Here is a 21,450-nt window from a genome sequence, read left to right as displayed (position 1 = left end):
AATATTTTTTTTCTTAAAATCACAACAAATAAAAAATAAAATAACAATATATTCAGTATTAACTTATAATTAGGATTTGAAAGTGTAGGTAGGTATACGCTATTTTATCCCAGTTTTATAGCATAAAAATGATGTTTTTAATAGATTCTTTATCCCAAAATTAATTAATTCCTAAATTATTTATTTATTAATTTTAAAATTAAAAATAATGAATGTTTATCATTCCAACTTATCCGGAAGGTCTTATTACAATTTTAAATGGTTGTTACTTGGTGTTGGCCTCGCCCTCCCTTGCCCACGCCGACCCCTCTCTCAACTCGAAGAAAAAATCTATAGAAAAAAGAAAAAAGAAAGGCCCTATCAGTTAAACAAAAAGGAATAGTTCCAAAGTCTCTTCCAATAAGCAAATTAAAAGCTTTACCCCACACCTCCTACCTAACACTTTTTAAGCCTACCCCCACCCACACCCTCAAGATATATATCTTTGTATTTCCCTTTTTTCTCCCATCTCCATTAGAGAGAAACTAGACTACAAGTACCAAACAGTTTTAGTCTTATCAACAAGAAAAAAAGGAAAATAGTGAAAGAGAGACTCTTTGCTTCTTTTTTTCTCTATTAGTACCAAAACTCCAATTCTTGAATAATAAAGAGAGAGAAAAAAAATTCAAAGCATGGGACGTTCACCTTGTTGTGAAAAAGCACATACAAATAAAGGAGCATGGACTAAAGAAGAAGACCAACGCCTCATCAATTATATACGTGCTCATGGAGAAGGTTGCTGGCGTTCTCTCCCTAAAGCTGCAGGTATTCATCGTCAAAAAATTATACTATATTATATATATTAAAAATCTTGTATTCATCACTTATGTCTGTACCTTTTAGTGGGGTGTTAAAATTTTGAACTTAGAATTACAAAAGTTTTAAAAAAATTGGATCTGCTGCCACAGCATAATTACCCTGATCAGGGTTCATCCCACATAAAAAAAGATTATTTTTTTTTATTGATTTGGTGTTTGTGGAAAAAAGATCCAAAGATTTGATACTTTTTTTTCTTGATTTTGTGTACATATTTATTTTTTCATTATTATTTATAGATTTTTTAAATATTTTAGGATTGTCAAGATGTGGAAAGAGCTGCAGATTGAGATGGATAAATTATCTAAGGCCTGATCTCAAAAGAGGGAATTTTACTGAAGAAGAAGATGAATTGATAATCAAACTCCATAGTTTGCTTGGAAACAAGTATGCACTATTATATACCTTCTATATATGATCTTCTCTTCTTCTTCTTTTTTGGTTATTTTAATTTTTTTTTGGTTTAACTGTTATAAGTAACACTAGTAGTATAAAAAAATGTGTGAAAATTGGAATAGAAAGTCAAATTTCTGTTTGTTTAGCCAATTTGGGACCACATTAAGAAGTTTAAAAAGAAGACCTTAGATGTTCTAGAGAAAAAAGTGGTTATAGTAGTAAATTTTTTCAACAAGTGGGGAAACACTTCTCTGTTTCTTGGAATACCAAACCTACAAAATCTTGAGATTCTAAAGTCCTTTTTAATTATTAAATAAAAAGAAATTCAATAATTAAAGCTTAATTTTGTGTAATGGCTAATTGGTAGAAATTTTTAAATTAGGTAAAATTCACAATTTTTACAAGTAAAACTTCAGTTGAATGTTCTAGACAATAACTATTTTTTTTAGATATGGTCAAAAAGTGATTGGTGTTAATTTCAGCAAAACAATAGATTAAAAGTTTCTTATAAGACAAGCATTTGAAAATTTTAGCTCAAAATAATTTTTTATTTTTTGTTGGTATTCTCTGATTACAAATCTAATTGATTTATATTCCAATATCTGCTGAGCTACTTTCCTTGTTTTTTCTTCTTTTACATTTTCTATTAATATTTTTTCTTTGCAGATGGTCAGTTATAGCTGGAAGATTACCTGGAAGAACTGATAACGAAATCAAGAACTACTGGAATACACATATTAAACGAAAACTCATCAGCCGTGGGATTGATCCTCAAACTCACCGTCCACTCAACGCTGCCGCCACTAACTCTACCAGCACCGTCGTCACAACTACCACTGCCAACAATAAAAACATCAGCATGGATTTCCAAAACAACGTTGACCAAAAACCCAATATTATTATTGCCACGTCATCATCATATGATGAAACAAAATGCAACAGTGGTACTACTGAGGAAACAAAGCCACTTGAAATTGTTATTCCAAAAATACCCTCACAAGTTATGATAAATCTTGAACTTTCAATTGGGTTGCCATTACTTACTGATCATATTTCTTCACCCGAGTCAACGGCCTCATACAACTTCTTGACCTCCGTAGCACCACCGCCGACTGCGGAAGTACCGGCGGCGGAGATGGTGGCGAAAACAGTTTGTTTGTGTTGGCAAATTGGATTTCAAGGTGGTGGTGATCAGCTTTGTAGTAAATGCAGAAACACAAATGGATTTTACAGATATTGCTGACCTGGCCTTTTTGGATTAATTAAGTACCTAGTACTAATTTTTTTTTTCTTAAATACTACTACCATTTTGTGATAAGTGAATATTTTATTTTTTAGGTTTAGAATATTTTTTTTTTTTTGTTTTTCATTTTTTGCCTTCTAATTGTAATCATCTACTCACAAACCTTTGCAGTACATTTGTTGCAACAAATTACCACGTTATGAATTGGAGCATGTATTTAATTTTCCAATTTCAGTCTATTTAATTTTTTATTTACTATAAATTAATATATTGTTGTTAATTTAAGATACAGGAAAAGGATTTAAAATATTTTTAAATTATATAAAATTGAACAAAAGTGTTCCCCCTTAATAATTTGATTTTTAAATGTTATTTTTATCAATACTTTGATAAAAAGTGTCAAGATTGTAAAAAAAAAAATCAGAATAAAATAGAACAATCGAGTCAAAATTTAGCTATTCAAATTCGACTAGTGACCTTTCGTTTTGCTTTATGCTTTTAGGGTTCAATATCGTATAATAATTGAGTTTCTTCTATTTATTTTTTAAAAAAAAAAATCATATAGTAATTTCACCTAACAAAATTTTTGGTCATGTGAGGTATTTTCTGCCTACGTAGTGTCCATCACAATAATTGTCTTTCTGGTTTGGCAAAGGGCATTTTTTCACATAAATTCCGTGAGGAAAGCCAAATTATTTTCTTTTTCTTTGGTCCAGTTCATCACAAGTATCTTTATCACACACAGTTTACTTCTGTTCTCCTCATAAAAGATGAAACTTTAATTTTCGAAGTAAGAGAGTCATAATACGTAAAAAAAAAATCGTATAACTTAGAGAAATAAAATTAAAATATTTAGGATTTAGAAAAAAAAAAGAAGAAAAGAAATCACATATACCGTGGTTCAATTCGATAAAATATTACAATATATATCTATTTGACTTTGAAAATAGGGAAAAAGATCAAAAATGTCCTTAAATTATTTGAAATGAGCAAAAATATCATCCGTTTATAATTTGGTCCAAAAATGTCCTTGCCGTCAATACTTTGGTCCAGAAATGCCCTTACGGTTATTTAATGGGTCAAAAATACTCTTTCAAATAAATATATTATTTATTTTCTTTTTGAACACATTTTTTTTCTAATAATATTTCTTTTACTAGCAAATGTTTATTCTACTTCAATTTGAAAAAAAAAATAAAAAATTAAAAATATTTTATATTTTATTATAATTATTTTTTTATCGTTATTTGAATAAAAATTAATGATGGATTTCTTATGATTTTATATATATGACATATATTATCTGTTAAAACTTAGAGTACATAAAATTATTCTTTTTTAATTAATAAAATAAGATTACGACGAATAAAATAATTTCCTACATTTTAATTACTTAAAATGGTTTAAGAGAAAGAATATAAGAATAGAGTTCCTTAAAACTAATATTTTTATAAGGTACAAGATTTGTTTTTAAAAAAAAAAATATATTTAATTGGAAAAGGGCATTTTGACCCATTAAATAAAATAAGGGTATTTCTGAATCAAAGTATTAACATCAAGGGTATTTTTGGACCAAATTAGAAACAGAGGACATTTTTATTCATTTCAAATAATCTAAGAGCATTTTTGATCATTTTTCCATGAAAATATTAATAGCGTCACTTTTTTTTTTTTACGGAATAGTCTATTGTTCTTCTTTCCAAAAATCCTTTTTTTTTTAATTAAAAACAAAAAAGAAGAACTTTTGACTAAGGAATTGAAAAGATTCGACCCAACCAAATCTTATCTGGAAGAATTCATCTAGCGATAGATTCTAATTTTGACTAATAAAAAAAGCGCATAATTTTATCAACTGAGCATATATATATGGACAATTGAGGAAGCAATTAAAAGCCTATTTGGATGGACTTAAAAAAAAGTAATTTTTATGTATGAAGTGCTTTTAGAATTTTGAGGTGTTGAATGTTATTTTTATAAATAAACAGTTGAGTGTTTGGATAAAAGTGTTTAAATGAGAAAAAATGATATGAATTTTAAGATTAAAAAAATAAAAAGGGTAGTTTGAGAATTTAGTTAAAATATAAGGGATATAAAAGTAATTTTCATGGTTAAAGAAAAAGACTTTATGCACTTAGAAAAAAAAAGTTAAGAATCCCAACTTTTCATTTTTGACTGACTTTAACAACTTTATGGCTTAAAGTTAGCATTAGGCAAACACGTCCAAAAGTTAAAAAAGACTTTAAGTTGATTTTGACCAGCCCATCCAAACGGGCTCTAAAATGTGAAGATAATAAAAGAAAAAATTACTTGATTGATTGTTTTTTAAAAATTAATTACTGATTTTAGCGATATTTTTTATTTATTACCATTTATAGCAATACATAGTAATATTATGATAAATCTACACTTGTATTAAAAGTGAATTATGTATACAATATAAATGTATTATAAGTGCTTTAAAATATATATTATGTTTGTATAGTAAGAAACTGACATAATGTATTATAAGTCTATTAAAATATGTGATAAATGTATTATCTATCTATAAAACTTGTATTATATATATTTTATAAATAATTCTCTGCAATATATATTAAAACTGTATTATAAATATATTATAAGTATTCAATGAATTTTTTTTATTACTATAAATGATACATATTTTTTAATATTGTATATTTACGTAAGTTTTCATAATAAAATTAAGTTTGGTAAATGGTCTGGTAGTGGCCGCAAATTTATGAGCCAACAAAGTCAGCTAAATTAATAAATTATATATATATATATATCTGTTGAAAAAAATAGCAAAACTAATTTTGAACCCAACATTTATTCTTATCTCGAAATGGCCAGTCAGATATATATTCATCCAACTACTTTAATTTGTACTTAGAAACATTGAATAACCCAAATTAAATGGTAGATTTCTTCGACATTATAATTTTGTGCCGCCGTTTTTTTTTTTTTTCAGTGGAATGGTGAAAATTTGATGTACAAGTTCAATGTTTAAAAAGGTGGAGGCACTAGTGCGATGTTTTATCAAATAATGGGGGGTAAGTACACAAGTCTCAAGACATAGGTCTTAAAATGAAGTTGCAAATTTAAATTGACTAAAATATGACAAAAGTATATAAAAGTAAACTAAATATTATATATATATATATATATCACTTCACTAAATAGATTATAAGTTGTAAACAATAAATTAGAAAAGTTATACTTCCTTTATTCTAAATTAGTTGTCATATTTTAGATCTCAAAATCTGAAATTAAATTAAATTTGACTAACTTAATATTTATATTTAAAATTTAGATATTTAACAAAATTATACGATAAGTACTACAAAGTTGCACCACTTTTCATGTAAAATGCTAATAGTTAGTATAGTTTGATATTGGAGAAGGGAATAAAAACAACCAATTATATATATCAATTTATGGGTAATGAGGGAGTAGTAAAATATGTAAAAGAAAATTTAAAAATTAAATGCTATGTAGTGTCAAGAAAGACAATTCAAGCCATAAAAGCACAAATGGATGTTCAATGGAATATAATTTAATAAAAAAGTATCATTTGGAATTGGATCAAGTGGCGTTTGGCCAATGGTTAATCTGTCCAATGTTTGTTTATATATAGTACACATTAATTAATAAATGTGTAATGTGTTTGTTGGGAATCCAGTACTGCTTTATATTAAGGTTCCAGAAAGAATGGCGGATTTTCCTCCACCTAATAACACAACTAACTCACAATAAGAGAATAATAATAATAATAATAATAATATTATGTTAGTTGTGTGAGATTTTAGTTTTGTTTGGATTGAGTGGGAAATAAGGGAATATTCCTTCTATTTTTTTTAATATCCAAACAAATGAAACTAGATCAATATAACCCCCATTACTTTTATTGGTTGTGGTTGTTAGCTTTGAACTAGGGCGGAGTCAGGTAAGCTGCTAAAAAAATATATTATTTATGATTAATATTATTTTTATAAATATATAGTAAATGTTGATTCTCTTTCGACTTCTTTATGAATGTACTTATTAATGAAAATTCTGATATCGATACTCTTTGGAACACAATATAATGTGCTTCTAGAAACAAAATAAGTTAAACAAAAAAGGCATAAAAAAAGAAGGAAGAGGGAAAGAACATGTGACATGTTTGGAAGGTAGGTAACCCAACCTCTGGCTTAAAGTAGTAAAAAAGGAAAAAGAAAATTGAGAAGAAAACAATGTGTTAGTTAAAGGTAGGTGGGTAGGCATGGGTGGCGGGGATGGTCATGTGCTAATACAGTGTAAGTATGGGATTCTTCATTCCTAAGTCCTATTTTAATAGGTCAGCTAAAGAAAAAAAAAACTTCTTTTTTAAGAAAGTCCAGTTGGAAATGACAATCTTTTGCCTCCAGTCTGTTCCATATTTTCCCCATTGTAAATTTTATTAAGTGCTATCATTGATGGTCTAAAATTAAAACGTTACAAATAGTCATTGCTTAAGTGATTTTATAGAAGAATCGTTTTATATGCGAGTAACATTATCTTTTTAGATTATGTTAAATTCGGGTGTAATATTATTCATATATATATTCATAACTTACCAATTAAAATATTAGACTTATGTATAACATTTGGTATAATTTATGAAGTTTAAGATTCTAATCTAATATTTTCTTATAAAATTTTATATTTCACATCAAAAATAAAATATTAAGTTCGGCGGCAAAACACTTGAACCGCCCCTCATGTTACACACAAAATTTCGTTTTCTTCATTTGAATACTTAGCTCGATCTACCTAATCAAACTGTCAACACTTTTATTTTATTGTCAATTCAACTCTTACTTACACATCCTACGCCTTGCCAAAAAAAATAAAATTAGCTAAACCATCTTTAATGTGATGTGACAAAGTCGTGCCGTAAAAATATGAAATTTTAAATGACTTATCACAATAAGAAGCAAAAAGGAAAACATTAATAATTCCTTCTAGATAAAAAGATAGATATATACCCGGAAGATAAATTAAGTGAACTTTGGCCTCAAATAGTTATTTGGAAAAAAAAAGTATGGAGAATTTTTTCATTTTTCTATTGAGCAAAACTTTTTGACAAATAGTTTTTCTAAACAAGTTCTTAAAAATAAAGTAAATGACTATTTTTAATAAAAAAAAATAGTGAAAACAATTTACACAATGACTTTATATTCCGCATTAATTAATTATGTCATCTTCACATTTAAACACATCATGTCACTCTATCTATATCACTCCTTTTTATGAATATGATATATATTCCCACCCCTATTTTTATCTCTCCTGATATTTATTTATATTATATATAAATAATTTTAAAATAATTTTTTTATTTGCGTATCAAATATTAAAAATATATATTTTTATCCATATAGAACACACATCCAATATGTAAGTTAGCTTAGAAGAATAAGAATGTGCATGTGCATGCATTTAGGACAAGCACGTTACGGGCAGATGGCGTTTATTCTTTTAATAATGTTTTGTTTTTATTGTATTTGTTGTAATCAACACTCAAAACATCCGTATTCTCATTATATTGCAAATGCAATCACATGCTCTCATCTCTTTTACAGCCATTTTTTGTTTGTTTAATTATATTTGTTATCGGAAAGTTCTATTTCAATTAACTCGGAATTGCTTAGAGCAGTAGATCGACTCATAAAAGGCGGTATACACACATCTAGCTGCCACAATGACAATTCATGTTATCGATCGTTAAAAATTCATACAAGAAGAATGAATTCTTTTTAATAGTCATAACATGTATGAATATACATTATCAATAGAATTTAGGGGGAAAAAACAAGCTAACAGACTAATAATTAACGTCTCTTGAAAATAGACCCGACCCAATAACTATTTCCCACCATCACTTTATTCTTCGATAGTGTTTGTTTTCTTTCCTACCTAACCCCTCTCATGCACTACTTTGCTGCGTCATATCTGGAAAATAACAACATGATTTGTTGATGTAGATAAGACTCTTATTCCATGTGATGAGGCTCTTCTTTGTCTTTTGTTTCTGACACCTCTCTGATTTTCTTTTCCTTTAATTTGCTCCTAATGACTTCTTTTCTTTATTTTTAGTCGGAATGATCTGAAAAACTTTTGTATTTTATTTTGTTTGTTAGTTGAATTCTTTTATTTATTATTTTGTTAATTGAATTTTTAAATTTATCAAAATACTATATTTTAAATCTTTTTTTTATCCGAAAAATATTTTAAAATATTGTGTTTTGATAGATTTAAAAATTCAATTGGCAAAGTGATATGTAGAAGGGTCCAACTGACAAACGAAATCAAGTACAAGTGTCTCTCAGATCACTCCACTTTATTTTTAATTATTCAGTATAAATCGACATCTCCAATATTATACATTATTCATTTTCAATTTTTAAACACCTAAAATTAATAAGATATTGCAGCAATCTTTCAAAAAGAAAAGCAAAGGTCAATTCATAGTTCATAATGAAGGTAAAAGTAAACAAAACAACAAAGATAAGACAATAAATGTAAAAATATAAAAGAAAATAATGTTTGTATGTAAAATCTCAAGCTACTATTAAATAATCAGGGATAAAAAACAACTATGTTGAATTGATACCCTTTTACTGCAATATTGTTAATATCCTGTGTTTAATACCGATAATTTCAAATTATACTTCCCAATAAAGTATAAAGATGCCATTATTCAAATATAAAATCCAACCAGGTTGGAGTTGAATCACTCGAATTCCAAAGAGAATAAGACGAGAACGCTACTTATAGGTGTAGTCGAAATGAGTGATCTTAATTTCTAAATCCCTGCAAAAAGTAAATTAAATGTTTGAATGAATTTAGTTGGATTATGCTTAGAATTAAAAACTTGTTTGTTGTGAATAGGAATGTGAAACTAAAATTGTGGACTTCCGTATTGAATTGTAACATTAATCTAGTTGCTTTCGTGGAACTCTAGTTATGTAATCTTCGGATAAAACAATTAACTTGTTTTAAATACACCTAGAGTCCTTCCGATGCTTTTAGGAGATATCACCCAACTCATGACATATGGGTGTTGCATTAATAACTGCTAATTCAGGTTTAAGGTGAATTATTTAATCCTTAGATAGAACATTCATTTTAAATTCCTGTGCTTAATCCTTTTTCCTAATCTTAATTTTTTTTTCCGAGCAAGTGAAGAATACATGTAGGTTCTATTGTAGGCATCACTAAAATTCATACAAAACGAAAAAACTAACCATACTCCAAAAATTACTGTCTAGAATATCTAATACGCAACTATCTATTGAGATGTAACAGAATTAGTTAGGAATTAGTTAGAAGCAGGGGTATTATGGTCATTTCCAGCCCTCCTAGTTAAACTAACTAACTACTAATTAGTTAGATGGTTAGCATAAGTAACTAGCTATATATATGTAGCTATGGTTGTGCAGTGAAGGATTAGGGCATTTGAGCCCCAAATTGTAAGCAACTCTCTCCAGAAAGTTCTCTCAATCTCCCTTCTTCTTCTACATCTTCTTCATCATATTCATCACTCACTCTTACTTTACTTTCTGTAACTAGAAAAGATCATGGTATCAGAGCCGTCAACACAGTAGTTGTTGTGAAGAATCGATCATAGTCGAGTTAAGGACTCTAGACAAGAGTCGAAGATTTATCCGATTACAAGTTTTTTTGAGTCAAAGCTTAATCGAAGCTGAAATATGCAAACAACAAGTGGTTCCTCAACAAAACTTCAAGGAAAAGGTTGAAGAAAAATGAAAGGTCCCGATCTAACTTAAAATGGTAATCAGACTCATGTCAATGTTCAACGAGTTGGTGTACCTGTCTCAACAAGCTCTACAAGCAGCAATGGGCAAGGTATTGACTACAATCACCCTTTATTTCTTAGCCCTACCGATGTGAGTGGAATTAGTATCATATCTTTCCAGTTACAAGGTATAGAAAACTACACCTTGTGGAATCGATCAATTAAGCTTCCGTTGTTAGGAAGAAACAAACTAGGGCTAGTGGATGGAACATGCAGGAAAGAAATGTTTGGTAAAGAACTATGGGGCCAATGGAAAAGGGTAAATGCAATTGTGCTGTTGTGGCTGATGAACTCAGTTTCAAAGAATTTACTGAGTGGGATTGCATTTGCCTCAAGTAACTCAAGCGTGTGGACTGACCTGCAAGAGAGGTTTGATAGAATTGATGGATCAAGAACTTACAGTTTACATAAAGAAATAGCTATTCTACAACAAGAAGCATCATCTGTATTTATATATTATACGAAGCTAAAAATATTGTGGGATGAATTTGAAGTGTTAGTGCCTTCACCTGGGTGCAGTTGTGAAAATTCTAGAGGATATGTAGCTCACATGAATAGACAAAAGTTATACCAATTTCTAATGGGACTGAATGACTCATATCATCAAGCTAGGAGTCAGATTCTAATGATAGATCCTCTACCGACCATCAACCAAGCATATGCTATAATAGTAGGAAATGAGAGTCAAAAGGCTGTTGTTACAGGCATCAACAACTTAGGACTATACTCATCCATTCTGGATTCAGTTGCTATGTACTTTAGAGTTGGAAGCATTCAGGCAGCAGTAATAGATTCAAGAAAAATACATTTCTAATCTGTGAGTTTTGCAAGTGCAGAGGTCATACCAAAGAGTCCTGCTACAAGGTAGTTGGATATCCACCAGATTTCAAGTCCAAAAGGAAGATACAAAGTGCAAACATTGCATATGCTGACACTACTAGATAGGCTAATTTCTCTTAAGGATTGAATACAAATGTGACTGATGAATCAATGTGGGGCAGAAATATCACAACATGACATACTACAGCCAAAAGACCAGCTGAAGAGTCAACTTCTAATAATATTGTGAGCCAAGCAGAGAAAGATATCAAGCAACTACTTCAAGGTTGCACAAACACAAAAGATCAGTATGAACAAATTCTCAAGATGATGAGTCAACAGTCAGGTCCCAGAGTCACTGCTCCTGACTGCAATAAGGCAAATAATGCAGGTAAAGCCTTATTTATAACTGGAAACAGTGATGTGTGGATTGTAGATACAGGTGCAACAAACCATATGGTATCCAAGTTGGAAATGCTGCTAAAGGAGTATGTGATAAAAATTGACACTTCTAAGGATATGTGTCTTCTAAATGGTGGTGTTACTAAAGTAACTCACCTTAGGTCTTGCAGTCTACCATCTAAAAGTGTGATAACTAATGTGTTCCATATACCAGAGTTCAAGTATAACTTACTATCTGTTAGCAAAATAACTAAGGAATTAGGTTGCTTAGTCTCTTTCTTTCCTAATTTCTGTGTTTTCCAGGAGCTTTACACTGGAAAGATAAAGGAAGTTGGTAGAGAGGAGGGAGGCTTATATCTGCTGTGGAGACAACTAACTCAAGATAATGCAAGCAACACTACTACAGATTCTGCTTACACTGTAAATGCTGCTCAATCAACAAGCAAAGAGGCAGACATGGAACTATGGCATCAAAAAATTAGACATGTATCTTCAACTATACTTGCCAAGATGTTTACCATAAATAAAATTAGTATGTGTAAGGTGTCTAATTGCTTAGTTTGTTCATTTGCAAAGCAAACCAGATCTGTGTTTCCTTCCAGCATAATCAAAAGTAGTAGTTATTTTGATTTGATACATGTTGACATTTGGGGACTATATAATACAACTATCTATGATGGCATAAGTACTTTCTTATAATAGTTGATGACTATTCAAGAATGACTTGGATGTTCTTACTTAAACAAAAATCAGATGTGTGTGTATCTCTTAAATTTTTCTTACAGTATACTAAGAATCAGTGTGGCAAAATAGTCAAAGTCCTCAGGTCCGATAATGGTACTGAGTTTGTTAACTCAGTATGTGATAGCATGTTCAAATCACTGGGATCATACATCAAAGATCTTGTCCTTACACTCCTCAACAAAATGATGTGGCTGGGAGGAAACATAGACATCTGCTAGAAGTAACAAGAGCCCTCAGGTTTCAAGCAAAAATTCCTATCAGGTTTTGGGGTTACTGTGTGCTGGCTGCTACCTATCTGATTAATAGACTTCCAAGTAGTGTGCTTGAGTTCCACACTCCCTATGAAAGATTATATGATAGAAAACCAGTGTTGTCCCATCTGAGAATAATTGGGTGCCTAGCCTTAGCAAAGAACCTCACTAAACATGATAAACTCATGCCCAGATCAAAGATAGTTGTTCACATAGGATACTCTGAAGTACATAAAGAATATATCCTGTTTGATTTGGACAATAGTTTATTCTTTGTCAGCAGAGATGTTACCTTTAGAGAAGACATATTTCCATTTGTTTCCAAAGGTGACAGCTTTGCCCAACAACAACTCTTTGTACAGAATCTGCAAGGACTAAGTGAGATAGACCAACAATTACATCAACTGGCTCCATTAATACATCCAGGTAATGTTCCATCTGAGACAACAGCAAGGAATGCAGGTGTGGATACAGGTCCCTCTGAACAACTATGTGTGCAGCAACCTGAGCCACACACTGATGCAAGTGGCTCTGAGGCACCTCATATAAGCACTCCAACTATCACTAGAAGGTCTACAAGATCTAAACAGCCTCCTATATGGCTCAAAAATTTTATTTCCCTGAATGTTCAACATCCTATGTCCAACTATGTAAGCTATTTTTATCTCTCACCCTCTCATCATTGCTTTATTACTGCTACCTCATCTGTGATAGAACCAACCAGCTATGAAGAGGCAGTCCAGAATCCAAGACGGGTGGAAGCCATACATGCAGAGATCCAAGCTTTAGAAAGCAACAACACCTGGGAGATCACTTCATTACCTACATAAAAAAGGCCTATTAGTTGTAGGTGGATATACAAAGTCAAATACAAATCCACAGGTGAAATAGAGAGATTCAAAGCAAGGTTAGTTGCAAAAGGATACAGCCAACAAGAAGGCATTAATTACAAGGAAACATTCTCTTTTGTTGTGAAGATGGTGACTATCAGGACTATTCTCTCCATTGCAGCTTCTAGAAAATGGCACATTCATCAAATGGATGTGTTCAATGCCTTTCTACATGGATACCTGGAGGATGAAATTTATATGCAACTTCTTTAGGGATTTGTTAGTCAAGGAGAGAAGGTGTGTAGACTAACAAAGTCCCTCTATGGGATCAAGCAAGCTACAAGGCAGTGGAATCACAAACTCACTGAAGCTCTAACCTCCCTCAAGTTCAAACAAAGTCAATATGATTACTCCTTATTCATTAACAAGTCAGCATAAGGTATTGTAATTATACTGATTTATGTAAATGATATGTTAATAACTGGTAGCAGCCTAAAGCTGATAGAAGACACAAAGCAGGCTTTACAAAGAGCCTTCAAGATGAAAGACTTAGGGGAGCTCAAATACTTCCTAGGAATTGAATTTTCTAGAACCACAGAAGGTATACTCATGCATCAGATGAAGTATACTCTTGAACTTATAGCTGAGGTAGGAATGACTACAGCCAAGCCAGCAGGAACCCCTATAGACACTAACATCAAGCTCACATCAAGATAATACGATGATCATGTGAATAAGCAGCTGGAAGAATCAGCAGATCCTCTGATAGATCAATTTGCATATCAGAAACTCATAGGTAAGCTACTATACCTCAACATGACAAGGCCAGACATCTCCTTCAGCACTCAGACATTGAGCCAATTTTTAAACCAACCCAAAAAATCCCACATGGAAGTTGCACTAAGGGTTGTCAAATATTTAAAGAGGCAACCTGGACAAGGTATATTACTGTCCAGTCAGTCAGATAGGAAGGTCACTGCATTTTGTGATGCAGATTGGGTTGCTTGCTCACTAACCAGTAAGTCAGTCACTGGGTACATGATCAAGATAGGAAAGTCCCTAGTCTCATGGAAGGTCAAGAAACAAACCACACTATCAAGGAGCTCAGCTGAAGCTGAATATAGAAGTATGGCTTCTATTATATCAAAACTTGTATGGCTGCTAGGCATGTTGAAAGAAGTGGATGCAGATGTCGAGCTGCATGTTCAAATGTATAGTGATAGCAAAACTGCAATTCAGATTGTAGCAAATCCAATATATCATGAAAAACAAAACATATAGAAATAGATTGTCATTTCATTAGAGAAAAGTTGCAACAAGGCTTGATCAAAGTAAGCTACCTATCATCTCAAGAACAACCTGTAGACTTGTTAACCAAAGGATTGTCAAGAGGTCAACATGAGCATCTTTTGTCCAAGCTAGGAGTTTTGAACATTTTTACACCTCCTAGCTTGAAGGGGGGGGGGGGTTGAGATGTAATAGAATTAGTTAGAAGCAGAGGTATTATAGTCATTTCCAGCCCTCCTAGTTAAACTAACTAACTACTAATTAGTTAGATGGTTAGCCTAAGTAACTAGCTATATATATGTAGCTATGGTTGTGCAGTGAAGGATTAGGGCATTTGAGCCCCAAATTGTAAGCAACTCTCTCCAGAAAGTTCTCTCAATCTCTCTTCTTCTTCTACATCTTCTTCATCATATTCATCACTCGCTCTTACTTTACTTTCTGTAACTAGAAAAGATCACTATCTCATTGTTACTCCCCCTTTAGGGCTCCACAACCTTAGCTATGGGTTTAGCTAGTTACACATAAAAGGTGCATCAACTGAATTATAAATTAAAAATGCATGGTGTTGATAATCAAGAATCAAAGAATTAATTAAATTACTTACTATCTACGAACGAATTCACAAGTATAAGCCGTAGTTTACCAACACTTAAACTCGCTAATAACCTATGCAAAGACTCAAAATTCCAAAATCCCAATATAATTCTAAAACTGGTGCGCATAATTTCTAAAAGTATCAAATAAAAACCAAAATAAAATAGACTTCACACACGCACTGCGATGCGGCATCAGGGGTTGCAATATCAATAGCTGCATTGCTTAGCACAGTGATTCCTCGCGTCCAACGTGCGTTGAGTGATTGGTGACATTGCAACATCGCATCTGGAGGTGTTGTCACACCACTTCGTCTCATAACTGGTTATTTTCAGCAACCATTCTGCCTTGAGTTGCGGTCTGTGAATTGGTGATGCAGCGTTGCATGTGGCCATGCTATCGCATCACTTCCACCGCATAAACATCAATTTGAGTTGCGGTCTGTGAATTGGTGATGCAGCGTTGCAACATCGCAACTATTTGCTTAATTCCAACTTCTTTTTGCACCTTTTTGACTTTGTTTCACTCCAAACACACGTTTAAATCATAAAAACATATCTTTTGTGGCTAAAACGTCATACCTATCACCTTTGCTCAGTTAAAAGAACGCAAAAATAAAAGCCTAAGGATAAGATAAGTTGGAAAATTAATTTGACTGGATCTTTATGTAAATTTTACACAAATAATGATTCACGAGTAATAGGTCAATTTTTGTTCGAGAAAAAACGGAAAACACATCACTCTAGCAGCCTATATGCAAATTTGAAAATTACACTAGAAAATTACTTAAGTACTTATTCATAATAAAATTGAATTAAGTACTTAAGTACTTATAGATATATTATGGCTATTGCACTCTCTGTATACTTGTTCAAAGGTTCTATTATATTAGAGAAAAATAAATTACCTTATGCTTTCCTGGTTTTACAAGTAATCATTCTAATTAACTAAATTTAATCATAAATGTTAATTACTAGTATAGTTACTAGCAAAATGAAATGTCTAATTAAGATATGCTTGTCAATTTGGCCCACCTTGTGATTGTGAGATATTTGGGGGCACAAATCAAATGGGCAAGTAATATGTTTAGCCTGCTGATTACAAGTAATTTCAACTCTAAGGGTGTGTTTGGTATGAAACAATTTTTTTTAACTGAATTTCTTACTTATTTTTTAATATTTAACTAGTAAGCAAGTAAAAAATCATTGGTATGTAATTTATTCTGACACTACGGTATATGATGTTGAGACTAGGGGGTGGATTTAGGGATTGTTGGAGTGTGTTGAATTTTGGGAGATAATAATTAATTAATAGGCGTCGTCGGTCACTTATAAGATTTATTTTCTCTACTTTCACACAAAAAAATTAGTTTTCTTATTTTTAAGAAAATTTATTTTCTTTAAGGAAAAAAATGTTTTAGAAAAAGTTTGAACATAAAAAGTTTAGAAAACATCTCACATACCAAACGCTCCCTAAATTCGAATTATACAGATTCTTAATAGCTTGTATCAACAAAATTATAATGCCGTCAATTGTTTGCTTTATACAATTTTCAAATTAAAATATAATCATATGACTCTTTCAATGGTCTGACCGTATAAGTTGTGTTATTATACTACTAATTTGTAGAATTATGATCATACAATTGTTTGGGACCTTGAGATCATACATAAGAATAATAAATAAATACTTGAGTGTAGAAAATCTAACTATATTAAAAACTATTTTAGTATATTTAGCAACGCATTTTATGAAATTATTATTCAAGATTGACTGTATAGGCATACTTTATATTAGACGAGTTCAATTAGTTTTGCTAATATAAAATGACATGTGTAGCATTTCATGAACGCAAGTATTTTGTAGCTTCTATAAGGTATATAAGAAATTATTAATTGCTTATTGATTGTGTGGGTGTATATATTTTTTGTTTTAGACTATTTCAAATCTGTTTTTGCCCGATAGGAATGTCATGCGTAGCATATAAATTAAGATTTTGCATAATTAATATTCTCTTGCCTCAATTTATACGACATAGTTTAAATTTCGATAGTCAAACTTTTTTTATTTTAATGTGTTCATTCAAGCACACAATTATTAATAATTTACATACTTAGAAATTACATAAAAAATATTTCAATTCATAAAAATTAACAATTAAAATATTTAAAGGGCATCCAAATAAACCGCAATCAAAATTTTTCTTATTTAATTCTAAAACTCCAAATTATATCATAAAAAGAAATAGTTATCATTAACGCTGCTTATGTTGGAAAAAACAAGATAATGTCAATTAGGTAACCACCTAATAACCGTAAAACATCATGTGATAGAAACTTTATTAATTCTTTTTATTAATTTTATTTTGAAAAAAAGAAGATATTGTGATCTAGAGATGTAGTCAATTTCATGATATCTATTATTGACCATAACAAACTTGAATAAAGTTATTATAGTTCTTTTTATATTTTCCGTCTTCGTCAAATGAAATCATCATTTTAAACTTTGACAAACAACTTTTGAGTGTCAACCTGCACCTACACACTATTATATTTGTTTCTTAAGATTTATATCCTACCAATTCTTTCACTAATTAACATGTAGTGATTAATTGTTATTTTAATTTCTTTATTGTTTTCTTCTAGAAGATCATCTCTATTTAAACAAAACAAATTACATTATTTTTTAAAGTGTTTTTTATTTTTTTTTTAAAAAAAAGAGAACCATTATTGCTAAACCTAAAATGTAGATATGTGTGTGAAGGCAACTAGAGTGAATGACAAAAACTTGGCAAAACTAAGGCAATTGACTTGTACTAAATTGTTCTAATACTCCCTCGTTTTAAATTATTTGTTTTATTTTGATTTGACATAAAATTTTAAAAAATAAAAAGATTTTTGAATATTATGAACTTAAATTAAAAATTTGTCAAATGTACAAATACTTATTAATCTTATGATCTTAAACATGTCAAATAAAAAGTGAATGAAATTAAATTTTTTTACTAAAACGGAAATTAAACCAAACAAATTAAAAGAGAGGGAGTACATAATTACCTAAAACTCCCCAAGGCCATGGATTGAAATACAAAGAAAGGACAATAAAAGTTGTGATGAAATTGATAAGTGCTTTATTTTTAATCAGAGGTTTTTATTCAAACCTTAAACATGAGATCATCTTTATTAAATAGCGTTTTAGCCAATTATAAAATTGTTCAATTCGAATTCAAATTTAATTGACATGAATGCAACTATAATACATCCTTAGTTTCTTTTTAGTTGTCATGTTTTACTTTTCGAAAGCCAGTTTGACTAATCTTCAAAATTATATTAAAATATATTCATTTGATTTTTTAAAATAAAAATTTAGTTATTCAAAAATTATATAAAAAATATTATAAATTGTAACTTTTTTCATATCATGAAAAAAATACTTTTTAAAATATTAGTGAAACTTTATATTGTTTGACTCTCGGAAAAAATTAATTACAATTAAAAAGAAACGAGGGAGTAAGAAAGGGACAAATTAAAAAAAAGAAGAGAGAGACAAATTAAAGGATAGATAGGCAGTGGTTGGTAAGTAAGTGAGCTTAGATATTACAACTGCCAATGTCTCTTCTCATCAATTCCTGGGGTCTACTACCTTCATGTCAATATGGTTTTTCTTCTTCTTTAATTTTTGGGGTGTAAAGTGGTTTGGGAGGGGGGTAATTTTACTTCCACATTAGTTTTTTCACCCTTACTTCCTTTAGATAATTATAGAAAATTATTGTATGATAATAAAAACAAGTTTACAAGATATTTATACACTTGTAAAAAACTAACCTTATGGTCCTTATTTTTATTTAACGGAAAATAACAAATGAGCTTATTAGTATCGTCTTAATAATTCAGATTTGTATTCAAATTGAAATATCTTAATCATAATACATATTTTAATATTCAGATATGTTTATAGTCATACATGTCTTAATTTAGTTTATTGGAAAAATAGGAGGGACCAACTCTGAAGGGACAAGTTACTTCTTTTTTTCATATACATGAGGAACCAAATCCAAACAAACCAAAATATACAAGAGCAAGTTGCTTTATAAGATATACATATTTAAGGAACTAAATATACTCTTTGGTCTTTTAAATTTTGTGACATCTCAAAAGGATTATAGATATATAATGCTGATAAGGACTTGTTGGACTCTTCCTACAACTTTTAATTACAAAACAAGGGCTAATTTGTAATTTTCAATACTATAAAGGTAGTCTATATAATTATCAAAAACTTCAAGGGGTATAAAGAAAATGTACTCTTTTTAAAGTACTTTTTGAGATTTTATTGGTGATATACATGATCATATGTGAATATTTAAATTCTTTGGTTGAGAATTGAGATGAGACAGTGAAATGGATAAGAGGAGATTTTTCAATTGTAGAACATGGCCCATAAAAAGAGCAAAGAGCCCATGTTACTCATACCTAACAAAGTTGGCTGCTTCTGCTTTTTCTTCATACTCTTAATGAAAAGGATTGTGAAAATTAAATTTGTGTTTGTGTCAACCCTTTTGGATAAAGCTTTCTCACCTAAACAACCATATGTTTTGTCCTACTATCGAAAATAAAACGAGTGATCACATGGGTGGTAAAATCAATTCCAATTCGTCCAACTTAACTCAACTCATTTAAATTTGAATTAGTTATTGACCCACTTATTTATTAGCTCAATTCATAGAAAATTGGGTTGATATGCAATCTAAATTCACTCATGAGAAATCTTGTTAAAATATTTTTTTAAAACTTTTTTTTAATTTGATATGTTATATATAGCCATAATAAAGATAAAAAATAATTTTCTTAGGTACTAAAATAATTTAAAAGAATAAATAAAACAATTAAGCTTAGTAAAAATTGGGTTGAGTTAAGTCTTGACCCGTTATATAACCCATTACCTAACCCATTTTGATCCAACCCATTTTAACCCAAACTAATTTGGATTGGATTGTGTCTTGATTCAATATGGAAAAATTACTTGATTGAGTGCTTTCTAAAAATTAATTACTGATTTTAGCGATATTTTTTTATTTATTACCATATATAGTATATATATAGCAATATTATGATAAATCTACATTTGTATTAAAAGTGAATTATGCATACAATATAAATGTATTATAAGTGTTTTAAAATATATATTATGTTTATGTAGTAAGAAACTAACATAATGTATTATAAGTCTTTTAAAATGTGCGATAAATGTATTATCCATCTATAAAACTTGTATTATATATGTTTTATAAATAGTTCTCTGCAATATGTATTAAAACTGTATTATAAATGTATTATAACTGTTTAGTGAAATTATTTTTTTATTGCTATAAATGATAAATATTTTTTTAATATCATATATTTATGTAAGTTTCCCATTCAATATTGTCTTAACCCATTATGATCTGTTCAAACTTGACCCAACTCGCCCAATTGTCACTCCTAGCATGATCATGGGTTTTTGGCTATTTTTTCCGTTTCATTTTATGCGAAGGTGGCTAAAGTGAAGGTGTTTAGCCCGTTAAATAGTTTTTTTCTTTGATAATAATTTTGTCAATATTTTTTTAAAATATTTTGAATTATTAATTACGTTGATTTGTAGTATTGTTTTTGATGTAAATTTTATTTTAAATTTTTTAAAATACATATCCGAATTTATAATTAAATTCAAGTATTTGGACCTTCGTATTTCAAACCCCCCCCCCCTCCCCTTCACATATTTTTGGGACACAAGAAATGTATAATTTTTTGATAGAAAATGTTGGGTGGATGAATGAATGACTATTGACATGTACACTAGTAGGTCCGTTAGTTTTGTTTTGTCTTTTTAATAAGGGAAAGCTACACTAATTAAATTTATTAGACAAAATATTTATTTAAATTGGACTCAATTCAAATTATTTACCTTGATTACACTCACGACTCAAACTATTTATGCAACTGCCCTCTTGTTCTATTTACGGAATTACTGCTTCTTCATCCTTGTTACCATTAGAATATACATACATATATATATATATATATATACACACTCTAATGGTATCAACGAGCAACTGAATAATGTTTTCACTGAAGCACTGTTTCTTCCTCTTTGATACCATTAAAGTATATATATAGTCTGATGGTATATATATTGTTTTTCTCTCTT

General features: G+C 30.0%; 3 protein-coding genes across 3 annotated transcripts; all 3 read left to right on the top strand.

Moving 5' to 3' along the window:
• Window positions 1-460: 460 nt before the first annotated feature.
• On the top strand, window positions 461-2,723 carry LOC129900458 (myb-related protein 330-like). The gene is made up of 3 exons (XM_055975433.1): window positions 461-804; window positions 1,113-1,242; window positions 1,918-2,723. The coding sequence occupies exons 1-3, from the start codon at window positions 672-674 to the stop codon at window positions 2,492-2,494; spliced, it is 840 nt and encodes a 279-aa protein (XP_055831408.1). The 5' UTR covers window positions 461-671; the 3' UTR covers window positions 2,495-2,723.
• A 7,586-nt stretch (window positions 2,724-10,309) lies between these two features.
• LOC129900095 (uncharacterized) lies at window positions 10,310-13,383 on the top strand. The gene is made up of 6 exons (XM_055975057.1): window positions 10,310-10,387; window positions 10,459-11,090; window positions 11,174-11,247; window positions 11,365-11,705; window positions 11,862-12,044; window positions 12,427-13,383. The coding sequence occupies exons 1-6, from the start codon at window positions 10,310-10,312 to the stop codon at window positions 13,381-13,383; spliced, it is 2,265 nt and encodes a 754-aa protein (XP_055831032.1).
• Window positions 13,384-13,854: 471 nt separating this feature from the next.
• Window positions 13,855-14,664, top strand: LOC129900093 (secreted RxLR effector protein 161-like). The gene is made up of 2 exons (XM_055975056.1): window positions 13,855-14,031; window positions 14,125-14,664. The coding sequence occupies exons 1-2, from the start codon at window positions 13,855-13,857 to the stop codon at window positions 14,662-14,664; spliced, it is 717 nt and encodes a 238-aa protein (XP_055831031.1).
• Window positions 14,665-21,450: the final 6,786 nt, after the last annotated feature.

Source organism: Solanum dulcamara, chromosome 8 (assembly GCF_947179165.1).
Source record: "Solanum dulcamara chromosome 8, daSolDulc1.2, whole genome shotgun sequence".
NCBI lineage: Eukaryota > Viridiplantae > Streptophyta > Magnoliopsida > Solanales > Solanaceae > Solanum > Solanum dulcamara.
This window is presented reverse-complemented; position numbering and strand designations above follow the sequence as displayed.

What these genes read in the sequence shown, in the direction of transcription:
- LOC129900458 (XM_055975433.1), top strand. Translation starts at nt 672, where the DNA reads ATGGGACGTTCACCTTGTTGTGAAAAAGCACATACAAATAAAGGAGCA. An exon ending in TTCTCTCCCTAAAGCTGCAG is followed by an intron (nt 805 to 1,112) that starts GTATTCATCGTC and finishes TAAATATTTTAG; the next exon opens with GATTGTCAAGATGTGGAAAG. An exon ending in CATAGTTTGCTTGGAAACAA is followed by an intron (nt 1,243 to 1,917) that starts GTATGCACTATT and finishes TTTTCTTTGCAG; the next exon opens with ATGGTCAGTTATAGCTGGAA.
- LOC129900095 (XM_055975057.1), top strand. Translation starts at nt 10,310, where the DNA reads ATGGTAATCAGACTCATGTCAATGTTCAACGAGTTGGTGTACCTGTCT. An exon ending in ATTCTGGATTCAGTTGCTAT is followed by an intron (nt 11,091 to 11,173) that starts GTACTTTAGAGT and finishes TTGCAAGTGCAG; the next exon opens with AGGTCATACCAAAGAGTCCT. An exon ending in TAAATGGTGGTGTTACTAAA is followed by an intron (nt 11,706 to 11,861) that starts GTAACTCACCTT and finishes TGTGTTTTCCAG; the next exon opens with GAGCTTTACACTGGAAAGAT.
- LOC129900093 (XM_055975056.1), top strand. Translation starts at nt 13,855, where the DNA reads ATGTTAATAACTGGTAGCAGCCTAAAGCTGATAGAAGACACAAAGCAG. An exon ending in CTCTTGAACTTATAGCTGAG is followed by an intron (nt 14,032 to 14,124) that starts GTAGGAATGACT and finishes GTGAATAAGCAG; the next exon opens with CTGGAAGAATCAGCAGATCC.